Genomic DNA, 18,634 nt, shown 5'->3' with positions numbered 1-18,634 from the left:
GTTGAGATGTTATTTCCATTTGTGGAACTGGTGTTTAGGGTCAGGGGTTGTCTCTAGTTTTCCTCTGAGGGTTAGGTGTTGTCCTGTGTCAACTCCTGCCTGGGTCTTCAGCTTTCACTGTGAATTATAGAACTCCTTACATGCCTGTGGGCCTTAGCTAGAGTCAGATCTTGTCCCCACTATTGAAGCCACTGGAAGATGTGGAACTTCCCATGCCTTACTCATTTTTGTTTATAGCTGAGTAATATTCCATTGTGTATATTTACCACATTTTCTTCATCTGTTCATCAGTTGATGGGTATTTATCATTTGCCTTTTGCTTTATTTATGATGGGTTGATAAGCAACACCATAAATACTTTTTTGAATATTTATATTTATTTTTATTTATGACTATGTGTCACACACACACACACACACACACACACACACACACACACACACACATTGGTGTCTGTGGAGGCCAGAAAACGGTGTCAGATTCCCTGGAGCTGGTATTACCAGCCGTTGTGAGCTACTCTGATGTGGGTTCTGTGAACAGAACTTGAGTCCTCTGGAAGACTAGCAAACACTCCTAATGGCTGAGCCATCTTTCCAGTCCCTATTAATATTTTTATGTTGGCAAAACTTCCAGTCTTTTCCTTGATGGTCTGTCTGGCTGCTTCTTGCCTTTCTCTTGAGTTCTTGCTCTTCTTTGTGTCTCCTGGATGCTCAGGAAATGTCTAAGACTTGGATTAGTTGAAGCTTGAAAAAAGACACCAAGGAAACTAAAAGCTGGCAGGCCTTTGCCCCTGGGCCCTCCTACCCATCCGGCCATCTGCTGCTCCTTCCTGCTTGTGATGGGGATTGGCCCATGTCCTACTGGGACCTGTGAGCTTTCTGGGATGTGATGGGTAGAGTGGCTGGGCAGGAGGCTTTCCTCTGGGCAGCCCCCATGTGCTGAGTCACTGAGAGCCCATCACTCAGCACTGAGAACCCATCGCAGCTCTGTAAGATAGGTACTATTATTGGTCCTGTTCTGGAGGTGTGAAAGCAGCTTCAGAGAAGTATGTGACTTGCCCAAGACTACACAAGAAGGGACTTGAATCCAGTCCATATTGCCACAGAGCTGTTAATTCCAAACTGTCATAGCCCTTGAGATCCTCATGGCCCTTGGGATCAAGTCCAAGCTCATCAGTATAACATCCAGGCTCCTCTGGCCTCGGTGTCTTACATCTGTTGGTGTAGCCTTGGCCCGGGGCCTGTTTCTCTTGGCGCTCAGAACACGTTCACCTTCTCTGTAATTATAATGACAACATTGTGCCCTGTCTGACCCCTTATACCCACTTCCCTCAGTCCTAGGTTCTGTAAGATGCTGGGCTGCTGGGTCGAAAGGCTCCTGACTTTGCAGGCAGGCACAGGGAAGTTCAGAGGTGAGGAGAGCTTGCTAAGGCCCAGTCTGAGTAGAAGAGCCAGGCTCTGCTTCCAGATGTGGAGACTCTGAGGCTTGCAGACCTCCCTGACATCCCCTTACGTCCTGCTGTGGCGCTTGCCTCCTCCTATTTGCTGTGTCTGTCTGTCCATCTCAGCCAGGATTGTCCCTGTGCCTGTGTGCTCCTCCCAGACTCAGTGATACTCTTCCAGCAAGCTCCTGAACTCTCGCTCTCTCTTCTGAGCCATACTCTTCCTAGGTTCTCAAGGCTCTGGTATGGCTCTGACCCAGCTGTCTTGCTATCTCCCCTGCTGGGTAAGGCATCCTATGGAGTCAGAGATCCACATTGCCCTCTTTGAGTACCTAGTACTGAGCTGGTATTGAACAGACTCAGGAAAGGTGGACTACATGTGGCAGTGCAAAGGAGGAATATAGCTAGTTGGAGCAGGACCCATGAAATCCCAGTACTATCCAGGTGCTTGGCCCAGGGGAACTCGGGTCATTGTGGGTATTCTGGCAGAGGGTACCCAGAGGCCTCTGTCCTTTGCTGTTCCCAGGGGCCTGGAGCCAAGGACACTCTGTGCCCCAATCCCAAAGGATGTTTTCAAGACAAAAATATCACAGAAACATTCCTTGGCATCTAGTGCCTGTTGTCTACGCTGATGGGGCCACAACCTCTTGCCCTGGCCTTACTGGGTGGCTGTCCACTCCTCTCTGCTGTCCCATGTAGTCAGTTGCTAGGGTTAGTGTGTCTTGCCTATCTCCAGACTCCTGCAACCAGGGCTGCTGAACACCATCCATGGCCTGGGCAATGATGAGTAAAGTGGCTTAGTCTTTATCTTGGGGAGCTGCTGAGTATCTTCCAGGGAGGAACAGACACATGCCTGGAACCTGCTTTCTGCTTGCAACTGCCCAGGTGGGGTGTCACATCCTGAACCAGACCTGAATAGTGTGTCAGGAACAAGAGCTAGATTATCCCATGACAAGAGCTTGGTTTTCCTGTGAAGATTGCTGAGGTGTGTGGAGTGTCCTTTAGCAGTTGAGGAGTCAGAGAATAGGGAAGGGTGCCTCCAGGAAGGGACACTGCTGCTGATCATGCTGCCTCCCACACCCTGCCAGGCCAAGCCATGCCCCCTAACCTGTGCTTGACTCATACTTCCTGACACCATATTCAGTTTCATGGGCATATTAACTGGAGCCTGGCAGTGTCATTATCTCCATTTTTTTGGAGGAGCCAGCTGAACCTCAGTAAGGGAAGTTCTTGCTTGGTTCTAAGCCTGTACCAGCTGAGCCTTACCCTCACTGGCTAGAGACTGTGATCCCATCCAGCCTTTTTAGTACCTCTGGGAAAGTGCTGCCCCACACTCAGCCTTCCCACCTGAGAATGTGCTCCTGATGAGCTGGAAGGCTTAGCTCATTAGGCTGTTGTGGCACCTGAAGGGAAGGAGAGGGATCCTCGACAAGCTATCCATAAACCCTAGACTACCATCACTGGTTTGGTGGCTTTAGGCAAGTCACTTCTCTGGTCTAAGTCTCAGTTTCCCTATATAGAATGGAGCAATTGTGAGGGCAATTAAGACTGGAGTTGTGAGTCTGGGGAAGCCCCAGGGTGGAGGTTGAGAGAGCCTGGGGTCAGTCAGTTGACCAAGAAGTAGGTAGGATGGACAGTCTGCAGCTTTCACCCTGAATCCTCGCCTGAACCTTCTTTGGCTCCTCATTGCCCTGTGAGGGTTACCTCCATTATGTAGAGTTCTGGTGTGGTTGACTGGGGCACGATGTAGCCCTTGTCTCAATTTCCTGATGTGTCCCTGGGGGAGGAACTGTCCTTCAAGGCTGTGGGTTGGCATGGATAGAGCACATGACCAAGCACACAGGGCCAGGCACAGTAGGGACTTGCTCACAGGACAGATGTTCCTGCTGTGGACATTCCCAGTTGTGTGACATTTGTTCCAGTCCCCCTGAGTCTCAGTTTCCCCATCATTTTTTAGAGTAAAATGTCTGAGAGGCAAACAGTGGTTGCAGGGCAGCACTAGGGATGATGATGAGGATATGGGGACTCAGAGGCTGAGGATGGAGTAGCTTACAGAGAAGAGAACTGACTCCTCCAGAGCCACACAGCTTGTAAGTGGCAGAGACCAGATTTGAACCTAATTCTATGCATCTCCAAACCCACCCTGTTGCTTGCCCCAGAGGTTTATAATGTGGGGGTGACTCACTAACTGTTCCTTTAATCCCAGCCAGAAAAGCCAGTGTGACAAAACAAATTTGGGCGTCCCCATGGACTGTGCTTGGGAGGTGGGGAAAGATGACAGCATCTCCATGTGCTAACTTCCAGGAGCTCTCAGAGACCTTTCCATCATCTTCTCCTCAAATCCACTTGGCAGATAGATAGGGAGGCAGGATCCCCTTTGACAGATGGGAAAATTGATTCTCGCTTCTAGTGGATTACAGAAGGATGTGTGGATGCCCAGGCAAGTTGTCTGCCCCCCTCCCCGCCCCAGTATGGTTACTGTGCCCCAATTCCCTTACCTATCTGGGCCATTCATTCATTCACCCACTCACCAGTCATGGAAAGACTGGCCATAGTATGTGAGGGTGGCATTGGGAAGGCTTGGCAGGAATAGCTTAAACAAAGGCATAAGCCCCCAAACTCCTTTGTGAGCCTGGGGACATTGCTGCTTCTCTGGAGTGGGAAGGGTAGTCAGTTCAGTCATGTGGCCTTATGAGGACTGTGCAAGATGATGTGTGTGAGGCACCTACCCCGTGTCTGGTGTTCATCAGGTACTCACAGTTTTTGGGTGGTTTTCCTGTTCTGCCCTGGTCCAGTCTGAGTGTGTTTTGGGCTGGGCTCCAATGTGGTGAAGGCAGATGGGGTGGAGGCCCTGGAAGTGAACAGGATTCATGAGGGAAGTTATGCCTTCTAATCCCTCTGAGGAGAGCACCTGGAGTGGTTCTGCTCTTCACCCTTGAGGGTCTGCTGGTGACTGCAGGCCGCTCCCCTCTCAGCTGGTACTGGTGGAGTCAGTAGCTTGGTTATTTCTGAAGACAGTGGCTGCTGCTTGGCATGGGACTTAGAGATGGAGCTCCAGGTGAGGCTGTAGTCCTGCTGTGTCCCTGTGCAGCTCACCCTACCCACGGGCTCTCATTGGTGCCTCCCCTCATCCCTCATTGGTCTTTTCTGCCCACCTAGCCAACTGTTGGACCTCTTGCTAATTGTTAATCCATCCAGTAGTTCCAAACATCTGCCAGCCATCCTCTCACCCCACCCCCTCACCCACTCCTACTCCTCAATTCCCCATGTACTCTCCCCACCCCACTTGCATCCACATGCCCATCCATGTATTCATCTGACCACCAAACCACCCATCTATTCATCTACTCTAATTTATCAATTGCCCATCCCATCCATTCATTTTATTACTCATTTCCCCTACTTATTCATCTGCTTAACCGTTCCTCCACCCACAAACTATCCATTATCTGGTCACTCCTCTCCAGCCACCCACACATCTGTCAGCCCAGTTTATCCATCCATCTGCTTGACCACCCACCTGAGCATTTATCTGTCTTCTCATTCATGGCTCCGTCCCCTCATTTGGCCCTCTGTCCATTGTTCTTACTTTCATATATTCATCTGAGCAGGATCATTTCTCTGTTCCTCGTTTGTGTTAGAGCCTGCCCCTAGCCTCTCTGGGCCTCTGAGGTCAGCCAGAATTGCAGCCTTGGCAAGAGCAACTCTCAAACAGGGTGGGAGTAGCTTCTGGCCCTAGCAATTAAAAACCCGGACCAGAGAATCAGAAAGGTCTTCATAGAAGAGATAGGGGAGGGGAGGGTGGAGAAAGGTGAGAGGAGACCTTGGGAAGAGAAGGGGCAAGACTGTCCACTTGCCTGTGTGGACACTCTGAGGGGATGTTGGGGCTCAAGAAGCCTTGGCAGAAGAGAGGCACAAGAGGCTCTATGAGGAGAGTTCAAGAGGCAAAGGTTCCCGTGCAGGTAGCTTCATGGGAGGCAAGCCAAGGAAATCCCAGAGGGGGGTGAGAAGTGAAGCAAGGAAGAGCAAGAGCGGAGGAGGGTGGCAAAGGGCATGATGATGATGGTTGCTGCCGGGGGGCAACCACAACTAGATCAAACTGGGGATCTAGCCAGTTGGATTCCCGTTTGAGGATCTAGCCAGGGTAGCGGCCTGGAACATGCACTTCAGAGCCATCTCATCCCAGGGCAGGGAGTGGAGCTGTTTATGTACCTGCTCCTGGTGGTGTTGGCTCCTAGCCTGCCCTGTGTGTGGGCAGAGCATGGTGTAATGGCCAGAGAGCTTTCAGGCAGAGATGTTGATGTGGCTGTTAGAATCAAGGCGAAGACCCTGAAATGGTGAGGGCTGGGGATGGGAGGGCAGCGCTGAGCTTCCCAGTTCAGCATGGAGTGGCCGTTTCTTCCCTCAGTCCCAGTGTGCTACAGGAACCTGCACTGCCCTGGCCCTGAATGTCCTCAGGGCATGTGCTGGTCATGGGGGTAGAGGTTGTTTGAAGATTTGGCCAGGAAATATAGCTTGGAAAAGTGACCAGGAAATCATCTACCCAGATTTGGAGAAGCAAATCTGCCAGCCCTCTCAACTTTCCAACCCTGTACACCCGAACTCAGTTCTCACCAACCAGACCAGCCTTCTCACTGATCTTTGTGCCCTGGGCTCTTGTCAGTCCCCCTCTGTGGATACCCTCCCTATTGCCTGCCTCGCTTCACTACAGGCTCACTTTGTGAGCAGGGTCTGGCACAAGAGAGACCTCTGTGCCCCCTGCCTGCTGGGCCTCACATTTCCTGTATGACTGAGACAGGAAGCCCTTTTGGAGCTTCTCATGCTAAGCCTGATGGATAGTGACTGGATTAGGAAAGATTCTGTGGCTGTTCCTGGATGCAGTGGGGAAGAGTTCTGCTCTAGATTATTGAAATCTGCCACAGGCACAGGTGGATGGAAGAGGCCTACACAGTCTGCATGCTTGCCTTCCCTGCACAAAGTGATCTCTAATGAGTCTCTTGATGTTCTTGCTTGCTCAAGACGGCCCTGTCCCTTAAATATCTGCTTTTGGCTCTGAACTTCAGGGCAGTTTGTATGTTTTATTATCAAATGGGATCATTGGGTCTGGAGAACGGGTACTGGAATATGATGACACCCAGTCAGTCCTCAGGGCATGTGGTAATGGGTGTTGGTTTCATCTCAGCTCTCCAGAGCAGAAACTTTACTTCTTAAAGACCATGTGGCCCTTGACAAGTGACTCAGTCTCCCTGAGTTTCAGTTTCCTTGCTGGAAAAGGGTTTTGCAGCCACAGTGTTATTAAAGGGACTAAATTAATGAGCTTGTTACACTTCAGAAGAGCACCTGTCAGGCAGTAGCACTTGATAACTTTTGACCACTTTGCTCCTTCTCTGGAGGAGCCCAAATGAGGGTCTTGACTGGTGTTCCCCTTTCAGGGCTCATGTCTTTGCATAGGCCATCAGGGCCCCTGGCTGTCCTTCCTGTCAGTGTCTTATTGGCATCTGAGAACGTGGGCCCAGGCCTTGTCCTAGTTCCTCCCGGATGTTACCGAAACTTGAGGTGCCCAGAGCCTTGGGGACTGGCATGGGATATCCTGCTCCATCCAGAGGCACCTCCCAGTGACTCCCAGGCCCCACCCTGGGTTAGGTAGCACTCTTTTCTCCAAGCTCCAGCCCCGGCCCTGGCCAGTGCTCCAAGTTTGCTGGATGCTGAGAGGCTGTGCCTGCAGATGCTGGGCAAGACGCTCATAAGCCTGCAGGTCCAGGACAGCTCATTATCTCCTGTGGGGTGAGTACCTTCTGCTGCCCACTGTGCCTGATCTCGTTTTGAGGCCTGTCCAGTGTCAACTCTCCTTGTCTAGCTCAGGTACTGTAGTCCACTGGGTCTCCCCCATTCCCTCCTAGTACTGCCCAAGATCCCCACTGGACAGCCTGGGCCTCACTAGCATTGTCCTCACTGTTGAGCATTTCATGGCAGCCTGAGCTTTGCTCTGTGACTTAGGAAAAATCTCGTTTTCTCTTTTGGCACCCTGAAAAAGGGTGCTGGCCATCTTTCTTGCTAAAGCCTCTTCCAGTAAAACAAAGTCTCACTCATTTTTCTTACCTAGTTTCACCACATGTCCATTGAGCAACAGCCAGCAGGTCTGCATGTCTTTGGCTAAGGTTCTACCCTGTATTTCTTAGAGTCCTTAAGCACTGCATAGTTGTGTAACCTTGCCAAGCATGCCTTTGTGTGGGAGTGTCCTTGTGACACTTGGCCAGTTTGTGGTGCTAGGTTCTGTTCAAGAATCCTCTTTTAGGTCTTCCTTTTGCTTCTGTCCTCACCAAGCACCAAGCAAGAGGCTTCCCACACCCTAGGACTCTATCGGGTTCTTGGCAGAGGTGCCAGGAGTGGCTGCATTGTTCTCAGATGCATGGGAGCTAGCCAGGTGCAAGGCTGCCTCCCCAGAGCAGGGTGTTGGGCTGGGCTCCCCAGTCTTTGATTCTTGTGATTCTGTTCCCTGCAGGCCAGCAGCTGCTCGGAGTGCAAGTTGGAGCAGCTATGACCCGCTGGACATCCCTCAAGGCCCCCAGGCCACACAAATCTGGCTCTTGGAATCTGGCAGCCTCCCCCAGGCACCCGAGTACCCCAGCCCTGTCCACCTTCCCCTGGAGGGCCCAGGCACCTGGGACTGAGAGGCCTTCCCAGAATGATCCCCGGGTCCCCCAGCCCTGCCAACCTGCTGCCTCCTGGCCCAGGCAGAAGCAGCATCTACACTTACATCCTCGAGCCTCAGCTGTACAGACCCATGGTGAGGTGGTCAGCTGAAACATCTGTGGGGGAGGATGTCAAAGTGAGAAGAGGTGACCCTGTAGAGCCTGGGGTCCTATGTAGTAGAGACATGAGTGGTTTTGGGTCTTAGCTCTCCTGCTCCAAGCCTGTGTGTCTTGGGAGTTACTTCACCTCTCTGGACCTTCCAAGGCTGTTAGAAGAAGACTTGAGGGCCTTGGCTGTGTCTTGCCCCATGCCTGACAGGCTCTTTCTGTGGTTCTCAAGGGTCCATGGATGTCTCGTAACAGCCAGACTGCTATGTCTCATGGATAGACCCAGGGAGTACTTCCCGATCTGGGTGGTCTTGTGGTCTTCCATTCTTACCCATGCCTGGGTGGCCTGTCCCTCTTAGCTTCTGGTGTAGAAGTGTCCAGGAGCTGCTTTGCCTAGACAGGGTTGAATCCCAGCATTGATACCTGTATCTGGGGGCATTGGGCAAGTGTCTTCCTGTTCTGAGTCTCCATGTCTGAAAGATGGGGCAGACTCCCTGTTTCCCAAGAGTCCAAGGAGTGTGTAGGCAGCTTTGACTAGCATCCAGTCTGCCATGGGTGTCTGGCCATGTAGCACCTTCTTCTGGAGGTCCCATTGTCTTCCCAGTTATGTGGTGGTAGGTGATTGGGACTCGAAGACTCCATGTCAGGTTCCAAACTGTGGTGTGACTGGGTGGTTCTTGGGGTGCATGGCATCTCCATGATGAGGAGATACAGCATGTCTAGCTTATCAATATTCTGCCATACCAGTGGGCCTCTGTTTCCAGCCCAGTCAGGACATGCTAGAGTCCATGGGACCAGGCAGTGTTGTGACCCTTGGCTCAGCCTGTGTGGATCCTATGGGTCGGGGTGTGTGTGTGTGTGTGTGTGTGTGTGTGTGTGTGTGTGTGTGGGTGTGTGTGTGTGTGTGTGGGTGTGTGTGTGTGTGTGTGTGTGTGTGTGTGTGTGTGTGTGTGTAAAGCCTGACCGAGGTGTCAGTCTTCAGCAAGCCTGCTCTGGGAGGAGTGTGCATGTGCTAGGCTGGCTTAGAGCTGTGGGCTTCCTGTAGGGGTCAAAGGTGGTAATGAGGGCAGGTGGTACTTGTGAGGTCTGTGGTCCTGCAGTCCTCAGCAGATGGGGTTTCAACCCAGCTTCTGGGTTAAAATCAGGGCATCTTTAAGTGATTCTAGTCTGGGTGTCGACTCTAGGGTCACCCCCATATCATATTACTCCATGATAGAGAAGTCATGGCTGTGGCCTCTGGATACTGAGTGGGTGTGGTGGGCTTCAAGAGGATGGGCAGGGTGAGCGTGGGATGTCTGACATGATGAGGCCTGGGGCTTGGAAGACCTGTTCTAGGCCTGGGGTGAAATGGTGAGTGACATAAATGCCCTGCTGTTGAGAGCTGGTGGTCCTAGTGGGGACAACAGGACAGTGTCACGACTCATACAGTTGTTGCTATTGCTGTTCCACCTGAGGGTCTGTGCTAGGGTGTGCACATCAGGGCCAGCTGTGCAGTGTGCACATCTGGGTGGGTGTGTGGTGCTCCTAGGGCATAGAGAGGCTACAATGACAGCATTGGAGTCCAGTCTGAGGTACGGTGGCTGCTGGGGAGGGTGTGTGTGTGTGTGTGTGTGTGTGTGTGTGTGTATCCAGCTGGACAAGCAAGGCTGTGGGACTGCCTGTGCAGGCCTTGCAGATCCCAGGGGCCTTTGGCTTTGAGCAGAGGAAGTACAGGATTGGATTTGGTGCCTACAGGCTCCCTGTGGCTGCCATGGGTATGAGGGACGGGTGGTGGTGGAGGAGGCAGATGCATGGAGGCTGGAGAGGTGGCCCCTGCCTTGGTCTAGGCTGGAGGTGTCCAGAACTTTAGACTATGAGGGTGAGAAAAATATAAATATATTTTGAAAGCAGAGCCCTTGGTGTGGGAGTAAGAAGAGTTGAGAAGAATCCAAGGTTTTTGGCTGGAGCTACTGGGAGGCTGGGGAGACTGTTTTCCAAGTTGAGAAGGTGGATTGAGGAGCAGCCTTCAGGTGGGAGAGAAGACAGAGGCTCTGTGGTGGCTAAATGGGGGTTGTGTCTGCCAGTCACTGTCGTGGGCCCTGGATGCCTGCCCAGACAGACTTGCTGTCTTCTCTTTTGCAGGAGTGCCCCTGTCTGGAGCCAGCCTGGGGGCAGGCCAGGTTCCCCCAGACCCCGGGATGACTGCAGCCAGCCGGGCCAACCCCTACAGCATTGTGTCATCAGAGGAGGACGGGCTACACCTGGTTACCATGTCAGGTGCCAACGGTTTTGGCAACGGCAAGGTGCACACACGGCGCCGGTGCCGAAACCGATTCGTCAAGAAGAACGGCCAGTGCAACATTGAATTCGCCAACATGGATGAGAAGTCACAGCGCTACCTGGCTGACATGTTCACCACCTGCGTGGATATTCGCTGGCGCTACATGCTGCTCATCTTCTCGCTGGCTTTTCTTGCCTCTTGGCTGCTGTTTGGCATCATCTTCTGGGTTATTGCTGTTGCTCATGGAGACCTGGAGCCAGCTGAAGGCCGTGGCCGTACACCCTGTGTGCTGCAGGTCCATGGCTTCATGGCAGCCTTTCTCTTCTCCATTGAGACACAGACCACCATTGGCTATGGACTACGCTGTGTGACTGAGGAGTGCCCGGTGGCTGTCTTTATGGTGGTGGCACAGTCCATTGTGGGCTGCATCATTGACTCCTTCATGATTGGTGCCATCATGGCCAAGATGGCACGGCCCAAGAAGCGAGCACAGACTCTACTGTTCAGCCATAATGCTGTGGTGGCTCTGCGTGATGGCAAGCTCTGTCTCATGTGGCGCGTGGGCAACCTACGCAAGAGCCATATTGTAGAGGCCCATGTGCGGGCCCAGCTCATCAAGCCCAGGGTCACAGAAGAGGGTGAGTACATCCCCCTGGACCAGATTGACATCGATGTGGGCTTTGACAAGGGTCTGGACCGTATCTTCCTGGTGTCACCCATCACCATCTTGCATGAAATTGATGAGGCCAGCCCACTGTTTGGCATCAGCCGGCAGGACCTGGAGACAGATGACTTTGAGATTGTGGTAATCCTAGAAGGCATGGTAGAGGCCACAGCCATGACCACGCAGGCTCGCAGTTCCTACCTGGCCAATGAAATCCTGTGGGGCCACCGCTTTGAGCCAGTGCTCTTTGAAGAGAAGAATCAGTACAAGATCGACTACTCACACTTCCACAAGACCTATGAGGTGCCCTCTACACCCCGCTGTAGTGCCAAGGACCTGGTGGAGAACAAGTTCCTTCTGCCCAGTGCCAACTCCTTCTGCTATGAGAATGAACTGGCCTTCCTGAGCCGAGATGAGGAGGATGAGGTGGCCACAGACCAAGATGGCTGCAGTCGGGATGGCCTCAGCCCTCAGCCCCAGCATGACTTTGACAGGCTCCAGGCTAGTAGTGGTGCCCTTGAGCAGCGGCCCTACAGGCGGGAGTCAGAGATCTGAGTGCCCTTGGCTTAGGTGCAGCATCACCTTGACAGTGATAGGCCCCATGTCCCTTGGGGACCCGGGTTTGAGCAGAACAGGCCAGGTGCCTTGGGTCAGAGACTCAGTAGCGTTTTAGTCTTTCCACGTATCTTCGCAATAGCTTTGGGAGGTTGTCGGGAATGGGTGGCCAGAACGGGTGGCCTCTGGCCTCAGAGGCTGATGTATTCTCATGGGCAGGAAGGTGACTTCCCAGGGTTGGTGGCTAGCCAGGAGTCAGGGGCTCTGTTGAAGGCCCAGAAGCAGCCCAGTAGACCTGGGCAGTAGAAGGTTGTGTATGTACACCTTGTTGGTTTTTGGCTTGGACAAAACTGTTTACAAAAAACAAAAACAAAAAACAGAAAAAAAATTTTAACATGTGATTGAATTTTTAAAAATTCACGCGTGTTGGAACAGTTAGAATTCCACTGACCTGCTGCAACACAAGCAGCTGGATGGAATGTCCAAAAGATTCTCTGAGGTTTGGTCTCTCCCCCTTGTGTGCCAGGGTTCTATAATTAATCACGGTTAAGGATGAATCAGGCTGCTTGTGACCACGTTGACGATCCTAATAAAGTTTTTGGATGTCACTGGGGGTGGGGGCGTGCTGGGATAAATCTGACTTGATCTGTTCGCATTTGCTATTGTACCTCAGATGTGCATCAGGGCTGGGTTTCCCACCTGCCCTCCAGGGTCAATCCCCCTTCATGCTTCTGTCCTCCACCCTTTGCACAGTGAGGGGCAGTTGAAAACACCAGAGTGGGTGCTCCTTGGGAAGGGACACTCAGGAAATTAACATGGGGTCTGGTTCCGAACTCAGAGGAAGTGGGTCAGCCCCACCCCCACTGGACCCACAGCTTGAGTTGTGCCTTAGAGACTCTGGTTGTCTGGCTCCAGTTGTTTCTGGTTTTATCAGACTTGCTTGTTATCCTTCCACTGCTGAAGCCCCCTCTAGCCCCTCTGTCTGCCCTGGGAAGATGTAGAGGCTGCGGCCCATCTGCCTCACAGCTGTGTCCCTGTCTGACCCTCCTGCACACACCTGGGGCAGAATTGGGTAGCCCCGCTGGGCCTGGCTGCTGGTGGAAGGCAGAGTGTCTAGGAAAGGGGAGGAATCGTTACTCTTCATGAAGATGATCAGAGCAATGTCACAGAACAAAGAATTCCTGCTTAGCTGTCAGAGGCCTGTGGTGGGTCTTCTCCCTGAGGCCTTGAGCCCTGGAGTCTTCCCCCATGCCTAGTGCCCAATCAGGAGGCCCTGAGCTGGCCTTGCTTAAGATTCCATGCTAATTTCTAGCTTGGAAGATTCAGCCCAGAACCTGCTGCAGGAGCCTTAGCTCATTTGTGTTTTTGGCCTGGCCTGTGCCCCAAAGAAGTTTGATTGGCTTTTCCAGCCTTGGCTCTGGGGCCTGAGGGTGCATTCAACATGGGGGTGCTTGGCTCTTACCTCTGCCCAATCTTCAGGTTGAGGGTTGGGGAGGTAAAAGGGTGAATCTTAGCCAGTGGGTGCCACTTCGGGAACCTGGGCTCCTGTCACTCTTACTGAGTCGGTGGGTCTGCATTTGACTCCCAGAGCAGGGTCCAGGGCTCCTGGTCCCCAAGGCCTGCTCCCAGCCCATCTCAGTGGCCTAAAGTATTTGTCACTCTGGCCCATCCTCCTCCCAGGTCCATGCCTGCCAGAACAGTTCAGTCCCCAGGCCCTGCTGGAGAGCAGCTCAAACTGCTTTTCATCTCTGCCAAAGGCAGGCAGATGCTATACTTTCAAGTTCTTGTGCCCTCCTTTTTCTCCTTCCCTGTATTTATTTATTGCTTGTGCTAAAGACCAAACTAGCCCCTCTCTTTATAGTGCACCTAATCGGGGGGGCACTGAGTGGGGAGCCATGTGCCTGTGCCAAGCAGGAAAGCTTGGCTCCTGGGGAGTGTGTGGGGAAGGGAAGCCAGGATGTGTATGCATGCCTGTACAGATGTACACACATGATTATCTCCCTGTGTGTGGCACTTGGTATCCAGACACATGATGTATTCAGTTATTTGTATACAGGTGGTCTGTGTATATCTACCCACAGGTGTACATGTGGTTGTTTTTTATTGGGGGTGGGATGGTGCTCACCAACCTGAGCTGGTCAGGTTGGATGTTGGCCACAGACATAGTCATAATTCAACCTGAGTCCCTGCCCTGCTCTGGTTATATAGGCTGTGCCCAGGTGTGCAACAGTTTGAGGAATCTGATGGTCATGGGTACATCTGTGCATGTGAACATGTGTGAATGTGTGTGTGGGTCCCAGGGTGTGTGTATGTGAATGTCAGTGGAGTGGATGCTGTGCACAGCATATGAAAGCTGCACAGAACTCAGTGGCTGCCCTGAGCCCATGCTGGTGCTGTGCCACCTGGTCCTTGCCCAGCCAAGGGCCTGGGGGGCAGAAGGACACACCATAGGGAAGCCCCTGCATGGGTGTCTGCCCTGTGTGAGGTCATAGAATGTCAAATCTATTTTAAATGGTGAAACCGGAGAATTTTAATGTTATTTTCATTACATAGCAGTATCTAAAGATGTAGGCAACAAGACTAGACCACATTAAATGCATTTTGATCTCTTTGAATGTCACTGTGTCGAGATGTGTCTCATTGTTCTCTGCCTGGCTCTGCCACGTGCTGCTGAGCATTCACACTTCCTCAGGCCACTGCAGGCTGGAACATGGGGCTCCCTGGGGCTTGTTTTCAGGGGCAGAGTAGGATATGGCAGCAGCATTGCTGTTGATAGGCAGAACATAGCCTCCTCTCAGACCCCATAATGGTCTTTCAGCCTTTCCTGTGGACACTCCCCACCCCTTCCACACACTGCCTCTGCCTCATCCTCTGGCCTGCCCTCCTTCCTTCCATACAGGAGCACTGAGCATCTACTCCTACCAGCGTGTTCAGGATCCTCCCAGGGCCCCTTTGGATGGAAAAGGCCTAGCCCTGAGATGGACAACCCAATCCTCTATTCTCTCTGCAAGACAGGAGAAAGGGCTAAGGGCTGAAAGAAACCTTCAACCCAAGTCATACTGGTAATATGATGAGGCCAGGTGAGGCTGGAGTGGAGGACAGAAGACAGAGAAATACTGTTAGTAGGATGAGGCCAGTGGATTTTCTTGAAACAGCTTTCATTGTGTCAAGGGCTCAGACTCTGGGTTCTCCATTGCCACGGCTTGTGCAGAAGGACTTCCTTCCTTTGTCCAAACTGCTTCCATGAGTGGATACATCTTCAACCCTCTGATCTAGCACAAAATCCAGGGTGCCACATTCTGTAGATTTAGATGGTTCCTGATGAACAAATAAAGAACCCCTGTCATTCTGAGGAATGGCAATGTGTTCTCTAGCCCTTGGTATAGTGATCTAGGGGTACTCTTCCCTCTAGTGGGGCTTGGAGGAGGTGGGGCCCTGGAGCTGCTGGCTTGGTCTGGTGAGGCATATAGCCTGCTGGGATTCCACCACCAGGATCTAAACCAGTTGGGAACAGAGTGTTATGACCTCATTCTTTGTACCCAGGACTTCCACATAGTACTGACTAGCGGGCCTGGGCCCTGTGAGTGTGCTTTACAATTGGTCCCAGTTACAACATGCTGCTTGTGTTTTGTATGCCCTGAGTTCACAGTTTCTTAGCAGCCCCTCTCTTGGCTGTGTTGATACCCTGAAGTGCCCTAGGCCAGATTCTAGGCCACTTGATTGCTAGGGGACCCTTCTATCCTCAGTCCCTCCATCAGTGAAGAGGGTATTGTTAATGGCTAGTTTGCAGGCAGGCTGAAGGCGTGGGAGGTAGAAAGAACCACTGCTTAGTGCTAAGTGCCTTGGTGCATACTGAGGCCTGTGCTCAGTACTCTTGAGGACAGGTGCAACAACTGTATCTGAAGGTTGTGGCCAGGTGACAGCCAGCCCACTTCCCTGTACTGCTTCCTCAGGGATGAACTGAGCCTCCTTGGAATTCACATTCAGACAGGTGGGACAGCAGTGGGTGGAGCTCCATCCTGAGGGCAACAGAGTGCCTGCGAAGTGGAGTGCCTGGAAGCCACTATTGATCCCAGATATACCCTGGCAGGCCAGTCAAGAGGCATTATTACTCTGTACTAGAAGTTTGTTGAGGGGATTAAGGACTTGCTCAAGTTCATTGGAGGGCAGTTATTTGAACTGGGATCTAGCTAAGCCTCAAGCCCAAGTCATCTTCATGTTGGGTCAGTTAACCCAGATGCTCCACACTTGCCTGTTGATGGTCAGGGCAGTAGCCAACGTCTCTGTCAGGAAAGGAACAGGCTGGTGGCGGGGTCACCCTAGACTCATCCTTTTTTTTTTTTTTTATCTTCAGAAAACAATTTCCTATGGTGGAGGCCCCTGGACTTGAGGGAACTGTGCATGGGTATTTCCTCAGCATGAAAGGCCACATCAGAGCTGCCTATTTATTCCTCAGTAACAAGGGGGCTTTCAAGGACATACCCCATTCTACTGCAGTCCACCCTCTGCCCAGTGCCAGCATGGCCTTAGAATTAAGCTTTGTAACCCCCTGCCTGAAGCCCTTCCTGGCTTCCTGTCAGACTGAATATAAAGTCTCAATTGGTCCCAGCTGTCCTGTCCTGCCTAGCCCCTGCCCGGTCCCTGTTCAGCTCTCCCTCCTTCCTTTCTGGTCATATTTCCCCCATTTGAAGACCTTTCCATGAGCTGTTTCCTTCTTGAATCTCTTTTTTTTCAAATGTTTACAATTTGTGTGTGTGTGTGTGTGTGTGTGCGTGTGTGTGTGTGTGTGTGTGTGTGTGTGTGTGTGTGTGTGTGTGTGTGTGTGTGTGTGTGTGTGTGTGTGTGTACATGCACTTGCCATTGCACATGTGTGGAGGACAATTTCCAGGAATCAGTTCTCTCCTTCCATCCTGTGGATTCTGGAGATCAAGCTCAGGTCATCAGGGTTGGTGGGAAGTGCTGTTACCTGCTGAGCCATTTCATTGGCCCCCTTCTCAGATACTGGCAGGTGATGTTTCTCATTCTGAGTGAGTGTGAGAAGCAGCAGGGTCTCCCTCTTTAGCAGCTCCTTTCAGCTGCCATTCCACCATGTTTCTGGTGAAATTGAGGTTTACTCTTTTGGGTTCTTAGTGTTAGAAATAAAATCAGAGGTCCAAGAATCCCACCAGCACCATACAAAGAACACATGGACAAAGCGAAAGTAAGGTAACTTTTGCAAAAAGGTGCATTGTATTGTTCAGATCGATCAAGCACACCTTACCTGGCCGTTTGATAGGTGTTTATTCTATCAAAGAGCACTGTGACTTTTTCCTTATTGGCTGGAGGAAGTAGCTTTGCCTTAATGGACTTCAAGTCCAAATGGATCCACCTTTTCCTGTGGTAATTTAAATCCTAAAGAGTGGCAACACTGATGTTTACCTTATTAGTGTTACCAGGGAAATGGGAGATGGGGCCTAAAGTGGCCCATGAGGGAAGGTTCATCCTCAGTGGTCTCCAAGGCTGATAATGCCTATAATGCCTAGGCTTGTTCACTGTCTGTCATTCCCAGGGCTATGAGGTTGGCTATGACAGGGACTGTTGTCTCTTGGTCTTCCTGGGACACTAGGACCAGGAATGGACACAGTGCATCTTTATGTATGTGTATGAGAATAGGTGGAGCATGGGGCCTTCAGGCATACCATCTACAGAGAAGACTCTGCAGCACCCCCCCACCCCCCGCATAGGCCCAGCCTTGACAACCTGGCCACAGCTACCCAGAGGAGGGAATGGCCTCGGCTAAGGCCAGAGGTGGCTGGAACCTGAAGGCAGGGCCAGATGGCAGGATCGGGGTGGGATGGGTGAGCTTCGTGTTATGGGGAATTTGGGCCAAGAAAGGCTCTAGGCTCTCAACCTATTCTCATCTTTACAAAGAAAATGCAGTAGGAGCTCATTCAAGACTGGCTAGGACCCAGAAACCTAGATTCCGGGCTCTGCCCTGTAGTGTTTTGTACTTGCCACCTCTGGGCACCATTCTTTCTATACAAGAAGTGTGAGCTCTGTTCACCCTTTTCATGCGTGTTTATAAGCTGCCACTGTGTCCTGAGAAGCCAGCCAGACCTTGCTCTGCTGTCCAGAGCTTTCAGTTCACAGAGCCTAGGGGACAGCTGCTGAGGTAGGCTCCTGGTCCAAGTCCCCTAGAAGTGAGGATTTGGATTGTGCAGGGCAATAAGAGAGGCCTCCAAGGAAGGGCAATAGAGACAGTGCCAGGAGGAAGATGCTAGGGAGGGTGTGTGTCCAGCTGCATCCAGCTGCAGTCCAACTTAACAGATCTTTTCTGGAATGTGAAAACCATGTGGGAGCCATCTCATCTTCAGGCAGTTCACTGGGGTTTGCAGTCCTCAGAATCAGCCCTTGGCTGAGGCTACTCAAAGAATGCTGTTTCAAAGCTTGGTGGCTTCTATCCATCCAGGGTGATTCTTCTGAGAAGGGCAGCTGGGGGCATGTGTACCTCAATGAGGTGGCTGTAGGCAGAGCACTGGCCAGAGTAGCACAGTACGCTGTGACCCCAGGTTAGAGTGGAACACTTGCAGGGTCTTGGAGCATAGACTGGGAGGCCTAGCTGGTTGGAGAACCAAGGTGGGCTTCTCCAGGACAGCAACACTTCCTCTGAGGTCTGAGGGTTGAGCAGATGTTTGCAAGGTGCATGGGGAGGGGTTCGCTAGGAAAAGGTTGTGGCACAAAGGAATAAGAGTAAAAGGAGCTGTTGCTGGACTGAGGGCAGGTCACAAAGAACCCAAAGGGCCCCATTCAATGCCCTGGGGGCACCCCACAAGACCCTATGGACACCATACAGGACTCCGTGGGTACCACACAGGACTGCATGAATACCACACAGGTTCCCAAGAGCACCACATGTATGTACCATAGAGGATCCC

At 51.9% G+C, this 18,634-nt stretch overlaps 1 protein-coding gene across 3 annotated transcripts in view; it reads left to right on the top strand.

Moving 5' to 3' along the window:
- The window catches only part of Kcnj12 (potassium voltage-gated channel subfamily J member 12), a 47,705-nt gene extending 33,370 nt beyond the window's left edge, over window positions 1-14,335 (top strand). For 2 of the 3 annotated variants that reach the window (XM_008821942.2, XM_008821941.1), the window contains exon 2: window positions 10,363-14,335. In XM_008821942.2, coding sequence (XP_008820164.1) covers window positions 10,419-11,720 — 1,302 coding nt within the window. In that variant the 5' untranslated portion in view covers window positions 10,363-10,418 and the 3' untranslated portion in view covers window positions 11,721-14,335. Of the gene's footprint in view, window positions 1-10,174; window positions 10,251-10,362 lie in introns of those variants that run through there. The other variant, XM_008821943.2, reaches the window with a different exon arrangement.
- Window positions 14,336-18,634: the final 4,299 nt, after the last annotated feature.

The sequence above is a fragment of the Nannospalax galili genome, unplaced genomic scaffold (assembly GCF_000622305.1).
Source record: "Nannospalax galili isolate Female #2095 unplaced genomic scaffold, S.galili_v1.0 scaffold1448, whole genome shotgun sequence".
NCBI classification, from domain to species: domain Eukaryota; kingdom Metazoa; phylum Chordata; class Mammalia; order Rodentia; family Spalacidae; genus Nannospalax; species Nannospalax galili.
This window is presented reverse-complemented; position numbering and strand designations above follow the sequence as displayed.